The sequence below is a fragment of the Osmia lignaria genome, chromosome 12 (assembly GCF_051020975.1).
Source record: "Osmia lignaria lignaria isolate PbOS001 chromosome 12, iyOsmLign1, whole genome shotgun sequence".
Classification (NCBI taxonomy): domain Eukaryota; kingdom Metazoa; phylum Arthropoda; class Insecta; order Hymenoptera; family Megachilidae; genus Osmia; species Osmia lignaria.
The window spans coordinates 6,799,919-6,822,116 of record NC_135043.1 but is presented as its reverse complement, the minus strand read 5'-3'; the positions used below and the strand labels follow the sequence as shown (position 1 = coordinate 6,822,116).

At 43.8% G+C, this 22,198-nt stretch overlaps 1 protein-coding gene across 9 annotated transcripts in view; it reads left to right on the top strand.

The window, feature by feature from the left end:
* The first annotated feature begins 249 nt into the window (after nt 1-249).
* Nucleotides 250-22,198, top strand: part of Rrp46 (exosome complex component Rrp46) — an 83,195-nt gene continuing 61,246 nt past the window's right edge. For 6 of the 9 annotated variants that reach the window (XR_013063124.1, XR_004581060.2, XR_013063122.1 and 3 more), the window contains exons 1-5: nt 660-836; nt 1,147-1,260; nt 1,347-1,468; nt 1,537-1,680; nt 1,752-1,871. Coding sequence is in view for 1 of the 9 variants with exons in the window: in XM_034321381.2 (XP_034177272.1) it covers nt 737-836; nt 1,147-1,260; nt 1,347-1,468; nt 1,537-1,680; nt 1,752-1,934 (663 nt within the window). In the remaining 8 variants the exon portion in view is untranslated. The other 3 variants (XR_004581061.2, XR_004581062.2, XM_034321381.2) reach the window with 3 other exon arrangements.

Genomic DNA, 22,198 nt, shown 5'->3' with positions numbered 1-22,198 from the left:
ATAAAAGCAGAATAAATGAGAAATATGTTATTTTAATTCGTATCTGTATCGACAAAATAGGGTATAAATTTGCAGCTTACACATTTCTGAAGATATGATGGAAATGATGTCAGCAGTCGTGATTCCGGTCTTCTCTTCAACTTTGTCTTCTGTTTTTTGTATTTTTAATACCTAATACACAATTTAATTTCATACACGAGCTGCGAATGATTGCGTTGTCGAGCATACTAAACGAATGAACTGCGCCCTACAGAAAAATCGAGGAACTAAATTTGTGATCTATTTTACCTTTTTGACGTCTTTCGCGACTGAAAAATTAACGAAATCGTAGTTCTCACTATTTTTCTAAACAAAAGCTTTGTACACCATCCTCTGAGTGCTCGTTTTACTTTCTCCGACCCAAAGAATAACGCTGTAGTCTCTATTTGGACATACTTAACCGTGGCACCGACCGTGGACAGACCCCAATTTCAATATTTGATAATTTTTTGACGATTTGGATAAAATAAGGACCAGAACGCCATTCTTTAGGGCCTCCTGAACATGTCCCCCAAATTTCTTTGCAATCTGTTCAGTAGAAACGAAAAAAGGAGTGTTCTCGTTTCTAGGGATTATTCTAGGGACTGTCGGTAAAGTTTTCAGCGACGCTAGTTGTTCGTAACTGTTTAACCTCTGTGACACTCGTTTCCCGCCAAAATTGTTACACCACGTGTTTTAAATTAAAGGAAAAACAATCATGAGTGAAGACGCTAAAGAAAACGAATTCGTATTGCGACCCATAAATTGCGAATTAAATCAACTTTCTATGCCGGATGGGTCGGCAATGTTAATGCAAGGTAAATTAACTTTAGAACATTTCTAGGAAATGGATCGTTCACCGATTTTGGATACATTATTGAGGTGTTTATTTATTTTTTATTGTTGTATTTTACACTGGGTCTGTACAATAAGTACATATGTATCTCTGTAAAATTAATATAGTTAGACTGTGATTTGTTTCTGTTCATAAGTTTATGAAAAACATACTTAACCATATATTTTTCTTGAAAGTTTACAGCAAATTTTACACAAAAATGCTCCATTTGCTAGAAATATACCTTAACTTTTTATAAATGTTATTGTTTGGTAGTAATGTTTGTATTTTAGGAGATACTGCAGTGGTTGCTGGTGTTTATGGACCAGTGGAACCAAAACCTCAAAAAATGATCTATGACAAAGCATTTGTGGAGGTATCTTATACTCCTATAAAAGGACCTGCTAGTAAGTTGAAGTATCAATAATCTGATTCAAAAATAGAATACCTTATTGATTGGATAATAATCTGAGTCTTTAATTGATTTTTTAAGAGGTGGATGATAGGATGACAGAAATGTATATAAAAGAAACTTGCGAAGCTGCAATAATTGTGACCTTCCATCCAGCCACAGCTATATGTATCAACATACAAGAAGTAGAGGATTCTGGTGGGGTATGGTTCCTCATATAGTTCTATTGAAACATTGATTAAATTTGATCCTAATTTATATAAATTTAAAGTTGTTAGCTTGCATAATCAATGCAGCCTGCCTGGCGCTTATTAATGCTGCAGTTCCAATGAAATTCACTATTGCAGCAGTCTGTTGCATGATACAGGAAAATACTGATAACATTATATTAGATCCTAACAACAATCAATTAGAGGTATGCAAATTAGTATATATATACATACGCAATTTTGAAAAAGAATTCGTAATTTATTATTTTTTGATTAGGATGCTAGAGCAGAGTTCACTTATGCATTCGATAGCATGAACAAAGACGTCATATGCTGTCACACTGTGGGTCAATTCACGGAGGCGGAGTTCTTCGAAACGATGGATAAATGCAAACAGGCTAGTCAACATATATTTGATTTTTACCGAAATCTTGTAAAAAAGTATGCAAATGTAATATAACACTTACACATTTTTATGAAATATACCATTTATTTTTTCCGAAAAGAAGAACAATTAATTAATTATAAGTAAATTCTTATTTCTATAAAAATATTCAGATTTTTCTTTTGTATTATCTGCAAGTAATGTAGAAATTGTGTTCAGTTACAATGTGAATTCATAAATTGTTTCCAGCAAACTCTACAAGAGGGCAATGGAGTAATCTCCAGTAGCTTCTGCCCTCTGCAGAGCAAATTAACAAGTACGACTTGATTCAAAAAACAAAGAACATATAAAAGTTCTGCATATAAATTTTATAATTTTACATTTGCATACTTCAGTTTATCGGGTTCATTATTCAATTCTTCAGATAGAATAATTCTATAGACTATTTTTAATGATTTAAATCCTAAAGTTGGTTCGGCGGTTGTTTACATACCCGCTCCAAATATTTATTTCCAAAATCATATATCATTAGTTCTTAGTAACTAAAAACTTCGAAACTTTCCAATTTTCGTTAAACAAAATATCAAAGAAAAGGTAGGGAATAAGTGACGACTTATCCGTCACATAATAATCCCCATTCCGCGAACCTAAGTTCGTACGTTCGACTGGAAAAAAGGTAAAATTTAAACATGTCCTCGGACGCAGCGGCGTTTAAAGAGAAGCAGGATATCCGTCGGTCGAGCCACGCCCGGTCACCAATCACAGGCAGTACCGAGTATCGACGTGGATCCTTTGTGTCCTCCGGACCCTTTTAAGTCCCTCTTTTCTGGCTCTCGGGAGCTCAGGGACTCGGTGGCCATCTCTGCACGTCCATTAAATACAGAAATGAGCCTTCCAAGATCGCCTCGAACGGGTCGGACCAGATCCTCTTGGTCGGATCCCGAGGATCGTAGGAAAGAGGGAACCGAGAGAAAAATAAAGAGGGAACAAGAATGAAGAAACGAGAATGAAAGGGATAGAGAGAAAGAGAGAGGGGGAGGGGAGGACAGAGTCGGGTCAGACCGGGCCACGTTTAGCTGAGGTCGCCTCGGGCCCCCAGACCATTAACAAGGAGCGGAGCAATTTATGGACCGGCTCGCTCATTTCCACTTTATTATTATTTTCTCATCTCATAGATGGTCTTCTGCATCGTTTTGTTCTCCCTGTACCCTCGTCTCGTTCCTCTCCACGGTTGGCTCTGCTCGTTCCTTCTTCTGTTTCCGTTCGTACCTCTCTTTCCCTCCCGGAATTAATACCCACGGCGGAACCGGGAGAGCCAGTGGCGCGTCACGAGTCGTCGATGAGCCCCGAATGGAACCCATGGCCGGGCAAAAAAATTGCGGAACGCGAAATATTATTGCCTGGCACCGCCTCTTTTCCCTCTCGCCTGGCCAACCGTCGATAATACCTCCATCCCCGACGTTTCTCTTTAGCTAATTTCATCGGGTCGCCCACTCTGGTCGCCCCGGAAGTCGTCCATTTTTTTTCCCTTCGCTCGATCCTTTTCACCTCGTCTCGTACACGATCGCGAATCATCGATCTCGTTTTATCATCCGGTTGTTTGTTTGTAACACGTTGATATTCGCGGCGAGGATCGAATGACCTCTTTCGCCATGATAGCCTAGTAAATGTGACACGGTAGGAGGAAGAGGTGATTCCGTAAGCAACGTGCACGTGATGGTCGAACAGAGTGTGGCTGGCGAGGAACACGCCAGTTGGATCGTGCACGTCGGTACCCGTAAGTAACGTTTCTCCCTGATATAACCTCGCGTGACGGTGCACCGCGGCGCGCCGCGTCGCGCTATGCTCGCCCCGATAAATCCTTGGTACGCGAGTTAATTTTAAGCGGTCACGACTTCCAGCCGCGATGACAACGCGCGTACCCTAAACCTTCCGTATCCCGCTAACAACCTCGCCCTCCGCCATCGTCCACCGTCCACCACCTACGGACGGGCTTCTCCATTTTACGAGTCGCCCGTGTACTCGCGGTTGCCGTACGATACGGCCAAGCTTTCGTTGCCTCTTCACCGGGATGGAAGGTGGACCAGGCTCGTTTAGGCCGTTCGTGTTCTTCTTTTATTTCCTCGTTCGGTCCCTCGCGGCCAGCCGTGCGTCGTTTTCGCTCTTTTCTAAGGCTCGGCTCGCCCATTGGCGCAAGGGTAGTTGTTATGAAATTAGCATGAGCGATCGGGGCCGAGGCTGCGTAGGTAATCGCTTGGAGGGCACCACGCCGGGATTGGAGAAGCCGGTTGGAACCGGATGCTTTGGCTGGTGCCGCCAATCGTGCGCTCGAGACCGTACCCTCGCCACGTCTCATTGGCCTGCCACGATTTACGAGCCTATTGCCCCGAACGTCTTTGCCCCGTCGATGAAGAAGATCTTCCACTCTTTCGACGCTCACCCTCCCCCTCCGGGTGCACCCTTCGCTCGGGTTACTCGTACGGCTTGCAATTAAGACTTCCGATGTCTCAATGGAAGTTGCCGCGAGATTGCGCCGCGGACTCCAGTTGTGTATCTTTGAACGGTCAACTGATTCAAGTAACTAATTGCATTCATTAGGGAATGTCACTCACTGAGAGGATTCTTACGATAGAGAAGGGAGATCTCGCGCGAGGTGTTGGTTGCTCGTTGATAAGTGGACGAAGTGGTAACTTCATGGAACAAGTCTGCTTATGAAATGCAGAATAGCTAGGATTTCACTTTATCCGGAATATAAATAAATAGTAGTACCGTATCATGTCGCTTCACACTTAAGAAACGATATATAAGTACACGTATCTTCTATAATTATACCATTAAGGTAGTTATGAATTCTTCGTTATGTATCGTATAACCAGATTATTTCTTCATCTTAATTTAATAATTGCATTTTTGCAACATCAATACTTTCACTTGCTAGTGTTATACTTAATATGAAATCAAAGTTATCTTTGTACCGAGTTGCCCCCGTGAGCAATCAAGCATTGATCACGAACTTAAGTCCGTTCGATCCGTATCGCGCGTATTTAATTACACGTATCAATAATTATAGGGCCCACGGCGTCCGCGCGACTCTCGGTATCGCTCGTGGATCTCTCCCATCGTCGGATAATATCGTTCGACGAAACTAATTACACGCACCGTGGGCCGCAATTAATACGCGTCGCGGGCCTCGCGGATCCTCCGTCTCTCGATTGAGTCGTCGTCGTCGACGTCGTCGGTGAGCGAATTCGTTTCGCGGCTCTCGTGGAACGAAGATCGGTGAGCGTTGCCGACCCAGAAGAGGCTGCACCTTTTTTGCCACGTACTCGCACCGGTGAAATTCGTCCCGAGGCCCCCGATGGAATCCAGCCACGGGGACCACGGTAGCCGCGGGAGCGATAGAGACGGACAAGATCTCGGGAGCCGGGCGAGAGTCGTTTGACGTTTGACATGACTCGAACTGACAGCCGCCTTGTGTAGGACAGGAATCGTGCGTCTTGAAACCGACACTCGCCGGGGCCTGATCCTGGTGCGTCCGTCAGGGGCCCCGTTTGATTTCGGGACCGTCAGGGATGATGGATTCGCGTCACGTGGACGATCCTCTGCGACCAGACCGATGGAAAGTCTCTGTTGGTTGACCAATCCTCTGGTGCTGAGTTTGCGGAAGATCGAGATGATAACTTCTTCGAAGCATTTCATTTAGTTTATTAGATTCACTGACATTCTGAATAATTGCAATTTTCATCGTAAATTTCTCTTGTACTTCTGGAATCTCCAATTCTTTTTTTTTTTAATTAGTTTGATCAGTATTTGGTTTCTCTCTCAAAATGAGTGAAGGGTTAAAGGTCCTCCTAAGACGTACAGGGAAGCTGAATTTCTGGCGAAACCGGGATTCTTGGTGGCGCGACGTTATCCGAAGGTAGATCAATTAATTTCACGGTAGAAGCGACGCGTTTGACAGCTGACACGACTGAAAGCGACACGCGTACAGGCTCACGCAACGCGCGTATAGAAAACGGTGGGGAGCGTTTTTTCGGTCCGTTTGGGCCCGACGCGACGCTATCCTGGAACGAGGGGCCCGACTCGGATGATGGATTCCCGTCACGTAGCTCGTTCGCTAAACGTCGCGTCGTTCGGAGAAATTCTCATGCCGCGATTTCTACATATGTACGTGCCGCCATAAACGATGTTATTATCGATAATGTTTTATGTAATTCTTCGTCGAATCGATAGCGAAACGGTGACTTTAAAACACGTTGATTGCCATTTCAAAATGTTCTTCAAGAACCAGTAACATTTACAAACCTCGAAGACTATTAAATCACTGGAAACTTTCAAGATTTCAAACTTGCAACAGAGTATCTGAGAGCCGTCATTAATATTTGATGAACAGAGAGTATTAGCAAAGAGGTTGTCGACGCGTCTCGTCTGTCATAATTGATTCATGAATTATTGAACGCGATATCGTCTTTCTACGATCGCTAAATCTCCGCTAAGAAACAGCTTACACCTCGAAATCCAAAGTACACCGACCACATCAAGATCCCCGCAGAGTCGGACCACCCTAAGACGAAGAATAACCTTAATCCTCGTCCCGGTGACGAACCCCTGTAAGAGCGCGTCAAAATCCGTGTCCTCCCCGACAGATCTACCTCGAGGATCGTTCGTAGCCGGCCCTCGAATCCATCGTGGATCCCCGTTGATCCCTGGACCAGGACACGGGTCACGGTAGGGGCGGATGTTTACACAGGAGACAAAAAGCAAGCCCGGGCGCAATGATGACGTTACAGTTCCGTTGTCGATCTGTCAGCCACGCTCACGAGCCATAACGTTCCTTCGGAATGATTAACCGGTCTCTCGTGATCCGATCGACCGTCTGATCGGTTGGGCGAAGGTTTGGACGATATAAAAAAGAAGATCGGTCAGGAAGGAAGGAGAAAAAAGAAATGGAAATGGAAACGAGAGGAGAAGAGAGTTAAAACGAGCTCGAATTGCTTCACGAGGAGAGACAAAACGCGAGGTGGTCGAATCGTTGAGCTACCGACGGTGTTTCTGTACCTGTAAGCATAACGCTGGAAAGAAATGGTAGAAGGGAAAGGGCAACGAACGAAGGAGGAACACGGGATCAGAACCCCGCGGTGCAACGTCGGTGCTCGATCCAATCGGCGAGCAAGATTGATGGTTTCTTAATAACCGAGAAAAACCGGCAAAACGATCGACGCAAAGCGGCACCGCAGGTGGTCACAATACGTGTTACACTCACCAGCGACATGGTTTTTCGCCTGTAGACACCGGGATATTTTCTCCTCCTACGTATTTCTGTCTGGAACCTATCGTACGTTGCTCTCGACGGTGATAGGGAAGGGAGATTCATTGCGGAAGTCCTAGTCGTTTCGAGTGCTTTGTTTGTAGCCTCGTTCTTACAGATTTTCATTCCATTTGACGGGTATAGCTAAAGCAATGCACACACTCTGAGAGAAAAATATCAGAATTTTTACAAGGTTGATTGTACCTTTGATATTTTAAAGGATTCGAATTCCTATAGGGTGATCGTCTTGAAATTGAATCTTCGAAAATCGTGTAGAGCCCATTTGGTAAGATAATCGCGATGCTCGCGCGCATAATTCGTGTCGCAGGACACCGTGTCGTTATCCCTTCTTTATTTTTTCTCCACGGCGCCGAGGGAATAAGAAGAACGAGCAATTTCGTCGCGGTCGCCGCCTACGTCGGTGCTCGAAACGAGGCGGGACAGCGGAGTCAGTTTGGTTCTTGTCACATTCTTGTCAAGCGGGACAGCGTGCCACGTCAATCTTCCGCTCGCTACGCTTCGCCGCCGTTGTCTCTTCCTTTCCTTCGTCTTCGCCAGTTCAGAAAGAGAAGCTGCCGGTCCGTGAAGTCGAACGGGACGGATGGATGGACGGACAGTCGGACAAGCGGTCGATGCGTCAAAGAAAAATATAACCGGCGCCCCTGACGCAGCCAAACTGCCTCATTAGCCCGGTTTACCTGGGAATACGCACCGTTTCGGGATATCTGGTTGAACAGTGGATTCCCTTAGTTCCCTTTGCATTCATTCGAAGGCCTTGTTTATCTTGAACTGTCGCTGTTAATTGTTCCACTTACGGAAACTGTAATTAACAAGTCGAATGCCAATCTTAGGAGAAAATTTATTTTCCTGTCTCATTGAAATTTCCAAGTACTCTAATAATCTGCTATTTGCAAATTAATTCTCAACACACCCCTTCCCCCGAGTATCCATTCACCCTGGATCACAAAGGGTTCAATAATTACGTGGTCGGTAGCCTCATCAACGTGTAGAAAGTGTACTCGAATAGGCGGGGGAAGGGAGGCCGAAAAATACGCCAGCGAGCGGGCCCAATTCATCCCGACTCCTGGGACCATCGATCAATGCATAGCAGTAAGGAAAGGGTGGCAGAAGAAGTAAGGTAGCCGCGCAACGTTGTTCACCGAGGGACATTAATTGACACGCGGCGAGGGCAGGGTAGGGAACGGTGAAACAGGGGCCCGTTCTCTTCATTCGAACTGGTAGGGAACAAGAACGAAAACAACGGCCGGTGGCTGTCCGCAGCAGTAACAACAACAAGAAGAACGTTGAAGAAGAGGAAGAAGAGAGGAGAGAGTATTGTAGGCGGAGCTCGAGCTTTGTGCTTTGGTTTTGCCGCTAAGGTTTCGCATTGGTCACGTTCGAACGGACTTCCGAGCCACAGATCGTCTTCCGTCAGCCACGTGATCGCCGATTGTTTCCCTTTCGATCCAGCTTCCCCTCGTTCGTTCACTTGAAACACGGGACTGTCGTAGACGCCGCTTCTTACCCTTTTCTTTCCTCTTCTTATTCTTCTTCTTCTTCTTCGTCGTCGTCGTCGTCGTCGTCGTCGTCGTCGTTCATAGTCTTCTTAGGCCTTCTGAACTAAGATTTATGCCTGCCGCCAGTTGAGACGTTTGCGCGAAGAGATTGGACGAGATACGGGGGAGGGCCGATACGCCGTGTGCGCAGAAGAGACACCGCCTGGTAACTGGACGATGATAGTGAAATATGTACGGGTCTCCTTTCACCGGGGAATCGCTCCTGTACACCTGTAACGCTTTGTAATCGAACCAGTCCGCCGGCTCGAGATCTTGCCGGAGGTATCGATGCGAGACGTTGATCGGCCACAGTGAAATTTTGATGAACGACCGCGAACCAGCATTCCATCGTACGGTAGCCAAACACTTGCTATTAACCAGAGACGTTGCATCGATGATGTTCGTTAGTTAGATGCTGCTTGAGCTATTTAGAATTCTTCGTGACTAGATAAAGGAAACTTTGATCCAAATAAATCATTTTCAAAGGGATATAAATTTAAAAGTATATGGACCGGAAAATTGATTTTCTAATATTTTCAAATAGTATGAGTAAACGGAATTGTTGATTTTTTGTGAAATAAATACACGAGCCTATCGTATAATTATTTCAACGCCTTAACTATCGAATGATTTATGATCAAAGTAGCGGGAAAGTGATTTAATTGCACGCGAATGTAAACCGCTTGTCAGGAACGTTTAAAATACGCCTCGATTCCGTGTTACCTGGGTTTTCATCGTTTCTGACGTACGCTACCAGTTACCAGAAAATATGAAAGAATTATGTACGGATCGCCCACGGCGACTGGTTCCCATCGCGTCCGTCAGAACCGTCTAAATAACATGTTTCTGTTTAATTTCACTTTACTACTGTAAAATTGCCTGGTAATAACGAAAATGAAACTATTCCGGCCAGACCACTAATAATGGTGATCCTTCTCGTTTCTTCGTCCCGCTGTGGCAATCTTTTCGACCGGTTGCGGTTTCACCATTTTATCTTTCGATAAAAAGTTGTTAATGATCTACCGTGAAGAAATTCCCAGATCCTTCAACAATGAATCATGATTTTAGATTTAATATGGTAATCAAATAACTGCAAGAAAAGAAGGTTATAATTTATTAATTTTGTAAGCACGTGGAAAATTTAAATTGAAAAATGAAACGATTGTTCTAAATTTCTTCAAAAATCCTTCGATGGGAGGATCGAGAGCACGACAAAGGTGCAAATAACGAAATCATCAGGATGACAGGCTGACAACATTAATCAGCGGTTGTCCCGTAGAAAGACCTGAATTTCATTAAGATCTACTCGTGTAACAAACTATACCTTGTTTCGAATGGTTATTAAATCAGTTCCAGTCCGAACAAGCGTCCCATCGTTTACCCATCCATGGTCGCTCCTGTCTCTTTCTTACTCTATCTGCTCATCGATCTCTTTCCCTCGGTATCTGTATCTATAATCGCGCGGTAAACTCGGCTCACGTTCGTTTCGTCGCTAATTATTTTAATTGGCCGGCGCGCATTCAAAAGAGAACTAGCCAGAAGGTAAAGATGGAAGAAGGTCTCCCCAGCAGCGAGAGACCGCTTCGATCATCGACTTCTCCTCGTTCTCCTTTCTTTTATTCCCCCCCTCGTCTCTCGAGCATCCTCCCCTGGAAGGTACGAAATCGCTCGTTAGCATATTGATTGGCGATGACGGGATTACACTGCGGTGGGCCCTGTTCGAGAAAATTAAATGGAATCGCGAATCAATATCGCTCTTCTACTGCTCACGATCGTGATAAAGAACGAAACTGTCCGTGTGTATCAAAGCGATGATCGTAGAAGGACAGGAAGACGAGAAGGATATTTGATTGGAAAATTTCACTCCTTCCTTTTGGCTCATTATTTTCGGGACATTTTGCTAAATTATTCTTTCGTATTCGGCTTACCTCGAGTGGGGTACGATAGTTAAAGGATGCTGGTTCTTTTCAGATGTTTTTAAAAGAGAAGTTTACCGAACAGAAGGAAGGCGAGAGAGAATTTTCTTAGTTGATTTTATCTTTCAATTTACGTGGGTAGCAAGTTTCTTTGAAAACTCGGGGGGGTATGATGTTCGCGGATAATCTCGCGAGTGGTTGCTTCTCTAAATGAAAGAAAATTTTGTTGTTGCTTTTTCGTTCTTCCGATATTTTACAAACTAAAATTACCGAGCTTCGTCAGAAATAGGAGGTAGTTATAAAAAAAATCCTTCGAAAATCGTTGAAAATTTCTGTAGTGTACATTTTCAATTCTAATTACTCCTCGGACACGCGCGTTCGCGTAAATTCAGCATCGATACACGTCGATCGAAATCGACGCGAGAAGTACGAGAATGTAGGAGAAAAGAAACAGAAAGATGGAGCGGACGTCAAAGAAGAAGGAAAGGGTTGAAAACCGGCCAACTCCCTTTAGGCTTCGTTAGTCAGCCAGTGACTTATCAAAGGGCAGGTCTCGGCCGATACAATGGCTGAAAATCCTGCACCGTTGCTCTTCTGTGTAAAAGATGGCCTGGTTGTCTCGTAAATTTACCAAGGACCCGGCACCGTCTGTTTCTACTTTGACAGGCAGCCCCGGCTCTATACGTAAATCTGGCGCTGCGAACTTCCACGCTATTATCCTTCGACGATCCTTCGTGAACGGTCATCGATTACGCAACAATCCTGCCACGATTATCGTAATTTACAATTCTTCATACTTAATTAACGAAGAGCGAATAAGGGAAAGGTCAAAGCATTCGGTGAGAATCTTCGATACGAAAGGGTAAAAAATTTGTACGATCTGAAAATCAGTTCTCGTAGAGGAGAGATTGTCAGCGCTAGTCGACTCGTAGGGTTGGTTAGAGCGACGTTAGGTATATCCTAGATCGAGGGACGTTGACAGGTACGGCGAGGACGGTAGGATCGGACGGGATTCGCGTTCGTCGTCGTTTATTTCGGCGAACGCTTAAAACATTGTCCCGTTGAAGGACTGCTGCCGTTCTCCGGCGAAACCTGACTCGCGTTCGCAACGGCCAGGGCGGCGTTTCATTTATTCAAAGTAAGTTATTGCGATCGGACCGGCCACTATATTACCAACCGAAGACTCTCCTCTGCTCCATCGTCCATTTCTCTTTCACCGTTTCCGTCTTTGTCCCGCTTCTTCGTTCACGGTCGCCGTTCTTCCCGCTCCTGATTTCCAGCTAAGATATTCATCTAATTCCCCCCCGATTAGCTGGCCACGGACGACCGAATGGCAATCCGTACCGCCTCTATAAGCTTCTCAACCATTCGGACAGCTACCACTAACTTCCACCGGCTTCAACGATCCGTTATATCGCGTACGGAAAGGTAACGACAACCTTTAGAACAAACACACGAGTCTGGTGTTCTCCACTCACGATGGATGCCCGTTTTTCTGCACACGATCCGTTTAACCGACGATCCTTCGCTTTTTTCTTCGCCGTTGATTGATCCTTTGGATAGATTTGTCCTCGCAGCTTGTAATTTCTGCGTTCCCCGTGCTCACGGCCAGCCCGATTGTTTCCAACGAAGAATGGAGTTGTCGATACGGGGAATTCTGTTAACGATGGGATTTCCTTCCAGAATGAATCGTTTCGATACGGTTCATTGCGGCTAAAGAGAAGATTACGATTGCTACTCTCTGTCTGGGAGTCTGCCGAACCTTTCTGCTGTTTTGTTTTTCAAGCTGCATGAAATATTCATGAACGTAGTCGATAAAAAGCTTATTGATCTATGCATATAAAGTAGCTGGGATTGGTTCGGCGAATCTGTAATTGTTTCACGAATTCTAGACCTAATTTCAATCGATGCATAGTTTCATAACTTCTTGTGTCTATACCGAAAGGGTAGACGCGATTTTTCCCGAAAATTGTCCGCTCCAAATACGAAAGATCGTTCAATGAGACACGGATGGGAATACAATAGGCCGGACAGAAGGTAGAGCCTTTGGTGGTTCGCGATCCTGGCCTCTCAGTATGCCGGTGAGCATCGAACGAAGACCCCTGGGAAATTTCTTGACAACCGGCCGCGCACAACGTGGGAACAATTTGCAAGCCCGCGGTTCTGAGCACGGTTCGTAACATTCCAAAGCTGAACGGTAGACGGTTATTCGGGACGCGTCCTCGTACGTGCATGTACGGGTAGAACCGGCTCGTATCCCGTGACGACGACGACGACGACGACGACGACGAAGACGCCGGCTGGAATTCCGGAATTCGCCGACGAATTCCGTTCCCTGCGCCCGTCTTTCTCGTCCCGAGCTCGTTCGTCTCTTTGCCCACGGAAGACGATCCTCCCTCTCTGTCTCCCTTTTGTCCGCGCCTCAACCTACGGAACTATGCTGACGTACTTGGAAGAAGAATTTTCGGGTCGCTCTCGAATCGCGGTAAAGTGGCACCATTTTGGAGAATGTTGCGCCGTTTCGCGAATAAAAATTACGTTCAAGAGAGATTCACTTATTCTTTGATTTATTCGAAGAATAAATTTTTTTTTTTCTGTATTTAATTTCATACGTTCGTACGAACAATATAGCAGATTTTTGGCTCGCATTTACGAGCGGCGAGCAAAAGGGAAGCGGAAAGAGGAGGACTGAGATGTCGTAGTCGGGACGGAGAATTGTAAACGTCGCCGCGAGTGACGCGCGTATTTCGAGCACGCGGCAACGAAATCCCCGTCGGTTCTATTTGTGGGGTGGCACTGGTGATGTTTCACATTGACAGGCCGACGAGTCTGTTCAGAAGACACGGTGAATCTTCATAGCCGGGAAAAACTCGAGCCTCTCCCCCTTTTTGCCGATGGAATTTATTCGGGATTCGAGCGATCTACCATCACCACGATTTCTCGTCAATTTTCACTTCTCCCAAAAGAAATCTGTATTTATTATTTCTTACCGATTTTTAGTAGTATCTTCTACTAACTTTGAGTGTTTCCGACGTACTTCCAAAGGTGACGTCTACCTTTTTAAGTGAAAGAGCATTAAGATTATTTACCCACATTTCAACAGGGGGTGTGGACTATTCTTGCCGCGACGGGGTTGATGGCGATTGTTTCGAGAGAGCCGACCAACCAAAGCAATCATATGCTCGTTACGGGGCTCGTGCGGGAAGCCATGGTGAACTCACGGTTCGTATATCCACTGGTGTGAGTGACAGGTAATGCACACCACCTGCGTGGCCATCGTTTGCGTCTATGTACGCGGTTAGTTCGGTCAAGATGGCGATCGTCAGGCCTCTCGTGCCACTAGCTTGTTCATTATACCTCCGTATACCTGTCTTGTTACGCGAAAAACATTGCGCAAATAAGAATCCTACCGTCTTTCGAACGTTAATTAAACGACAGCATCATTGTCTTCGTGATTTTGAAAAATTTGAAATGAATTCAATTCATTTCGAAACCATTCCCCTAATTGCAATTGTTGATAATTAAAAAAAAAAACACACTGGCATTTCTTACAAAGTGGAACCTTTAAAAAAACGCGTATAAGGCGACGAGATGGATGGCGAGAGGCATATCGATCACTCGACTAGTCACGCGAACGTTGGGTGGAGTTCAAGAGAAAAGTACCGGTTCTTTGTAATCAACGCGTCGTTATCGTGCCTCGAATTGTTACCGTAATCCGCGATCATTATGGCGGCCGTTCGAGGTAGAACGTCGAGTTCGAAGAACTTGGTCAACCGAGCGGATTCAAACTCGCGCTCGATTCCACAGGAATTATGGTGGCACAATTCTACCTAGACAGTCAATCCATTAACCTACTCTAAAATGAACTTGTTTCACGTTTTTTGAAATAACGCGCGTGCTGGGATAAATTACTGGAATGTTAGCACAGGTAGTTTAACATCTTGGCTACCACATTTGAATCCACTTCATTTTTTTATTTTTTTTTCTTACGGCGCGATCCTAAAGATAAGATGTACTTTCGTTTTATTACAAAGGGAGACTCGAAACTGTGGTACGATTAAAATCGTTCAATCATCCCTCGAGGATCCGGCAATCCGGTCATTAAAAGAACCTTAGCACCGGTGTTTCACGAATTATCGCGGGCCGAGTGCGTAGCCGAAGAAAGTAGTACGGTTGCTTCATAAATCCGCCGCTTTTTCATCAGCGACCGGTCCTCGTAATTTCGTGGGAAGGGTGGCGAACAGCCGGCGAGAAGAAAAATTTCGGCAGATGCTTCTTTCTTATTTTACGCGGAGGAACACCGAGCTCATTGCTCGACGGAGAAAGAGAAACAACAACGAGCGCAAGTAACGAATTCAGAATTTCATTAGCCGACGAGATTATTTTAAAGAGATACGGAATTACCTGATTAGGAGGGAAAAGGTCGTTAACTTAGGTGAAACTAATTAACGCTAGGCTCGAGGAGGGTAGAACCCTTGCTTCGTTTTTCTGCTTCCTTCAGCTTCGAATGCTTCACGAGATTATCCTCGCGATGAAATCGATCCGACGGTTTGCGGGCCGAGACGTCTGGGAGAAAATGGAACTGCTTATTTGTTAAATTGCAGGGATAATAAATAGATGCTTCCGTATAAGTCGGCTTATGTCTTCTTCTGAAACGAGATTCTTGAATTCTTTGAAAGTTCTTGCTTACGTTGGATTAATTGAACACGAGAATTAATTGGGAAAATTTCATGCTTGAAAGAAAGCGTGAGACGTGGACCTTGTGAAACTAGTTTCTACCGAGTTACAGTAAGAGATTGATATTTGAATAGTTGAGAGAGTGTTGAACTATGTAAGAGATTAAAATTTGATATTGCAATTATTTCAAATGTAATCGTTCCATTTTTCAGTATCAGCTTTTCTCTTGATATCTCAATATCGCTAATTTGTTTTTTCACTTACCGAATTAGATTCGATGATAATGAAAACCATTAACTTAATAATGCATCCACTGGAAAAGCCATAACACCGGTGTGTATATTTTCAAATAAAAATAAAGTAAGAAGTAATCCGTCATAACACTTGCTCGAATAGAAACGTAACATCGTGGTTTACACATTAAGTCAAAATCATAAACCCTTTATTTTTATTCCCTTTGAGAATACTGAAAACTTGCTGTTCCACACGATGAAACAAAAAATATTATGACGTACAGGTAACATCGTGCGGGAAGATTGAACGCGACCGAACCTAATTTCCAACACGTTTCTTTATTACTTCCCGATCAGTTAGATAATCGAAGCAACGCTCGCTGAACAGCTACGGTTCGGCGATCCAATTAGCAACAAAATAAATACATCCGTGCTGGTAATGGGTGCATCAGGCGGTCGTCGAGCATGCATCGAGATTTTTCAATGTACAGATTCCTCTGTCTCTGGTATCGTGCAAACAATGTCGACGAATGCGTTCCGAGGGACTCGTGTATGCAAACCGCTCGACCGTGTCGCTAATTATTGTCTTAACACGTGGATTAACACTTTACCAGCCGGAAGCTGGTGAACAGACAGCCGGGGTCATCGATTATTCGGTGAAAATTAACGGCATTCGAATCAAGAGAAATTTCACAGTGTAGATATATCCTTGAAATTTTTATTTATTTAATGAGATAACGATTATGTAAAGTAGATGAAATAATAATTAAAACTATCGTTACTGATAGAGGAGAAATTAGGTAGAACAAGGTGTTGTTCTATTACAGACTGATCCTTTATGGGATAAATTATATATGTACATACAGAAGTACGCGTTTCCTGGACATTTACACGATTCTGTGCAATTATAACACTGCAATTAAGGGGAATTATCACTGTGAAGGAAAAAATGAGAGCGCATCGTGATGGTTAATGATGCCTACGAGATATCATTAACCGTAGTGTTATATGTAAATGTAACATCTTTATTCCCTTTCGTTCTCTCTTATTAATAACGGAAATACGAGGATATTAAAGATGTATCAGTTTAACAGCTCGATGTTTATGAATGTATCGTAGTAAATGATCCCAGAATTCTGAATATCAACGAGCATTAGTGGGATTAATTCGTGGTAATTGTGCCATTAACGATATTGCAAAATATCTGATGTTGAACGGGAAGAATAATTAATCAGTCCTTCCTCCGCGTTTAATTACCAGCCCTTCATATTTTAATTTATTTTTAAACAAAATTAAGAAGACGCTTGAAATAATTCCAAAATTAACACTTCTCAAAATTGTCCATTAATTAACCCTTAATGAAATTCGAGTGGAAAATAATCCCACGAAGACTCCATAAAATCACACGTATTAAATCAAGTAAATTTCATTCAACAATACAGTTGTTACTGAACGTGGCTTCAAAGAAGTTCGCGATAAAACCGCGCCCATGAACAATAAGATAGTCGCGTTAAGTATTTATTCGAGCTGTATGGCCACCGCAAGGAACCCCTATCATAATCCTTCGTCCATTCGCATCCGTTTCGAATAAATATCTGCTATCTGATCGAGAAACGAATGTTACCATTGCCACGGGACGCGTGTAATTCGCTAATTAAATAAAGACACGGGCCAACGCTCGTGACGGGAGCTGCACAACCTCACCTCGCTTTTAACTCTTCTACCTGGTTACGATGAAAGCAACTGTGATAATGCGTGTACGAACATCACGGCTGACACCCGGCACTCATACCGTGACCATTAACTTCACCAGTTCTAGCGGTACCAATATATTTCGCCATCGAGTTAATCAATATCTGAACTATCTATTTATGTAACGCAGAGATCAGTTAAAATGGTAACTATTCTAAATTTTCTTCGCGAATAACAAAGAAATGGGATAAAAATTTCATTTCTTTGTTTCAACTGGTAAACGAATGAAATTTTCCGCAGAACAAAGTCATGGAATGTTAAAACGTTTGTGATCCCTTTTCGGATAACAAGTAACTGAACTTTTCGAGGCACACCTTTGGACTAACTACTAATCATCCCTTCGGTGTGTTCGTTAAGCGAGAAATTTTTAGAATCTCTCCATAGAGCCCCCATAAAGTTGCGACTAAAGCCGACGACAAAAATCCTCCAAGTTATGGGCTAGCCATTTTAACGTGCAAAGCATGCAGCTCGTTTTTAGCCGTTCGTGGAAGCTCGAGAGGGTTGTTCCTCTCATCCTACCTACTCTTGTGCTTTTTCTTTGTTCCTGTCTATTCTACGCTGCTCCTCTTTCCATGAAATTTACCCTCTTTCTCACCTTCGCCTTTCCTCTTCTGCATGCAATTCCCATGCATATTTGCGCGCTTCTTTACGAGCTACATTTTTCCCCTTGTCATCGCCGTCTTGCTGGATATTCGGCCATGGATAACGCCAGTGCCAAGAGGTACACCTTGCTTACCCTCGATTCATTTTAACCTCATGATTAGGTTAAGAATCCTTGTTCTCCGGACGATTAAGTTCGAAAATACCTACTCTACGTGGTTTAACCTTCTTCTTCTTATCCCGAATGCTCGATGGACGTAACGATGATCGCGGTTACCAGTCAGCTTTATGCATCGTCGAAGCGGAGAATGCAACTTCATCGTGGCTGGCTGGCAGCCGGGCATTCCGGCCAACGTTTACGAACCGGTTTCTCTTTACGATATAACTTACGACGCCAGAAACGAACGGTCGATAAGCTGATAAACAAATCTGCTCGCTACCGAAGGAACGATTATTCTTCGCCGGGTCGCGGCTTGCACGATCGTTACGGCCTTTTAATAGGCGCGAATTTGTTACCGGTTCCCGTTCTCCTTAATTAATAAAAACGTTGATCCGTTGAAAATCACCGATATCCTGGCGGTGATAGTTGAAAATAGAAGAAGGCCATCGGTGCAAACAATTTCGTACCAGGCTTAACGTTACCCACGCTCCCTGTAATCCGACCTCCTGGCAGGGATTAATTAAAAACGGATTAAACGGTGTCTCGTGAACACCGTGATTTACCAAGCAACCACTGCCAGACGATCGATTTTTCTCCATCACTATCGAGAGCAACGCGTTAGCCGGTCCATATTTCCGATATGATTATGGCGTACGCGTGGATGTTAATGGGCTCTCGTTTAGAAACCGTATGGGTTGTTGCGTCCATAATCTAATAAATTAGATTATTCCACGAGCGTTGTACGACGAAATTGCCGCGTCCCAGTGACGGGGATTTTTCTCTGTTCCACGCGCTCGGGTATCGGTCTCGGAAAAATCGAACGGCAATCCAGACGAAATCGACGGTATTTCTCATACGACCCGTGGGTTGCGTAAACCTTCTCTATTCTATTATCGAGATTGCAATTTCGTTCATGAATATTCCATTTGAAAGGGTTAAATGGATAAGAACCTCTGTCAGATCGTTGGACCATGATTACCACAGGAAAAAAAAAAATAGAGAACCTTAAAACTTCGGATTCCTTTTTACCAAGATCATCAACTACTCGAAGGTACCGTAAGAATCCGAACCGTATGGTCCGAAATCGATACGACGCCCTGTGGTCGGCGACTCGTTACGTCTAAGGGAGCACAAAAATCGAGAAAAATCCGCGCGACGAAAGCCGGCCACGTCCTGGTGGACGGTTAAGTGGCCACTAAATATCCGGCTGCGTCGGCTGCAAGGAACACGATGCAAGTTTACGCCCGGTCATATAGGAGGCTGGCGCGTGTAACAGGAAACTTACCTTAACCTCTTCACCCAGGGCGCACTTATTTCGTGGTCGCAGCCCGTTTTCATGGTCTGGCTAGTAAGCGACTCGGAGGGACTACCAGAGACGGTGTATAGTAGCTGCACCAGGCTACGGGAGCACTCAGAAATAGAAGCCGAGCGGTGCTGTCACTGTCAACGCCTAATGAACAATATATATAAGGCGGTGGAACAGCCGGCCAAGAATCCAACATGGCTACCTGTATCCCGAAGGATTGCGAGGGAATCCTGTGATTACATTCCTGCCTCCTTCCAACGCCATCCAACCTCGTCTTCCTTCGAACCATCCTCCTACGCGAAGGATCTACTCGGCACGTTATTTCAAGGAAGACTCTCCCGTGTCCTGGATAGTTTTAGAATATCCTTCAGTGACGAGAGAAACGGTGATCCTTGTTTCACTCGTCCAGGAAATTTCTAAGAAATTATTTATCTATTCCCCGGAGAGCTATTAATAATTCTTTAATTACTGTTTAACAGACAATCGTTCGAGGAACGACTCTCTTTACCAACCAGTCGATAAATTTTCATGGACTATTGAACGCGTTAGTTACGCGATCGCAATTAAATTCTTGACTCCATATATTTATTTACCTGATGGAACGTTCGCGACTCTGAAACGGACATAATCGGTAAAACGGATCGATAAGCTGTCACGAGGAAATAATAACCATAACCGTTCATTAATATGCTGATTATCATGATTTGGAGTTCTTCTGCGATCACGGGTAATAATTGCAACGGGACACCGAATCATTAAATGAAATTATGAAACGTCGAGTTGACGGTGTAATTGATTCATTAAGAAATATGAATTTTAGCAAGGTTTCGCGTACGCGTTCGAGTTATCCTCAGTAAATTTTTCATGGCGAATACGCGACGTAAGAAATGTGTAATTGAAGTCCAATCTATTTCGCTTTTCATCGACATCGTGTCGATTTGGAGTACGATTTAATTTAATGAACTGTCAACGACCGGGTCGAATCGACAGGTGATCTTTTTTTTTTTCAGAAAGCTGAGAATTCTGTGAGCGTTGTTTATACACAGCGATCGATTACATCTGTAATGGAAAAAGGTACCTACTCGATACTGTAAATTACACGTCAACGAGTACAATAATTACAGTATCGACGAGAACTGTACGCGTTTCATTTCCACCGTATCGGATTATTATTTTATATTCTCGTCGGCATCGATGGCCAAACAAAATCGTTCCTTTTCCCTCGTCAATAATTGATTATTTCATTAAGCAGAGAAGCTTGCGCGTGTAAAAAAGAAGGAAAGAGAACAAAATGAATTTCATCGAAATGAATTTTTATTGAAAGCTACACGGCCATTCGATTTACGTGTATCGTGTCAAATCAAAAGCGTTCGCGTTTAGTTTGCCGTGTATATTAATAAATATAATGCCGGTGTCGGGTATGATGAAGCTTTTCAATTTCATTCAACCGATAACACCGTCATAAATATTTCGCATCGATTAAAATAAAAATGGCAGGAAGGAAAAGCGGGATCGAGGGAAAAAAGGAAAGCCGAAAAATAAAAAGCATTACTCATTATAATCACGCGGATATCGACGCACCACTTTGCAAATTGCGTTCATAAATATTCATCGATAACGTTGCCCCGTAACGAAAGCGGCACACCGTCGAAAGGGCTCGAAATTTATCGAACGAGCCGACTCGATCTCGAATCGAGTCGAGATCATCCTCCCCAACGTTTTATTGGTCCGCCTCTCAGCTGAATATCTATACAGTAGAATCGTAGAATATCGTGTATGCATTGAAATGGAGTCATTCAATTATTATCGAGCATGAAAGCGTGATTGGGAATTTCAATATTACATGCCTATAATTTTCTAAAGTATACTGCTGCTTATTCACTGATCCCATGTTTTCTCAAAGTTTGATTTTCGTTCTTCTTACATTAAATGAAATAATCGCACCTGATTGCAAATTTTTCATAAACAAATTCCAATTTTCATTCACTCGTTTCCTGAACAAGAGACAATTATGAAAAATAAAAATAAATCGCATTGCATCAACGAGCAATGACTTCATTGACTTCAGCAAATGTGCCCGATATGAAAAAGAAAAAAAACAAACGGGATTGCGCAAGAAATCCGTTCACCGTGCGGCATCGTCGGTGCATGCGAAAGCGTACGCGAACTGTCCGTTTCGTTTTACGCAATACTAATTATGCAAACGAGAAAGGAACTCGCCGGAAAAATGCACGCCAGGAATAATAATGCTGTCGATCATGCTAATGGCGGAAGTGAAGGCGAGGATAATCGTGGAGGTAATAACAATGGCGTATGCGTCTCCCGCCGCGACCGCTGACTGAGAGCATAGAGGTGATAAGGTTGACGTTAATACATTGCGATCGGAACGTTACACGATCGCAAACAGTTTCGTCGTCTTTCGTGTCTGGCGAGCGGCGATTTCGTCATTTTAGGCACCGCTAGCCGAGGGAAAATGTTGTATAGACGTCGTTAGCCGCGGCTCCGAGGTGACACTGACACCATTACCAACGGAATTGCCGTCGTTAATACACGCCGTCACTAAATCATGGAATTATCATCGACGGTATTAATCATTTCCTTACGCTACATCGCGCGAACAAGGATTTTTAACGATTCTCTTTCTGGCGATGCAGATTTTCTCCAATAATTCCTACTTCAGCGAGTACAAGATAGATATTTTGAAAAATTCGATTTTATTATATTTGCATCAATATTATCTCAGTCTTGTAGTGAAATGAAAAGTTTGAAAATAAGAAGTCGAAGTGAAATCAAAGCAGGCTCGTTTTTATCTAATTTCACCGAGTAGCTGT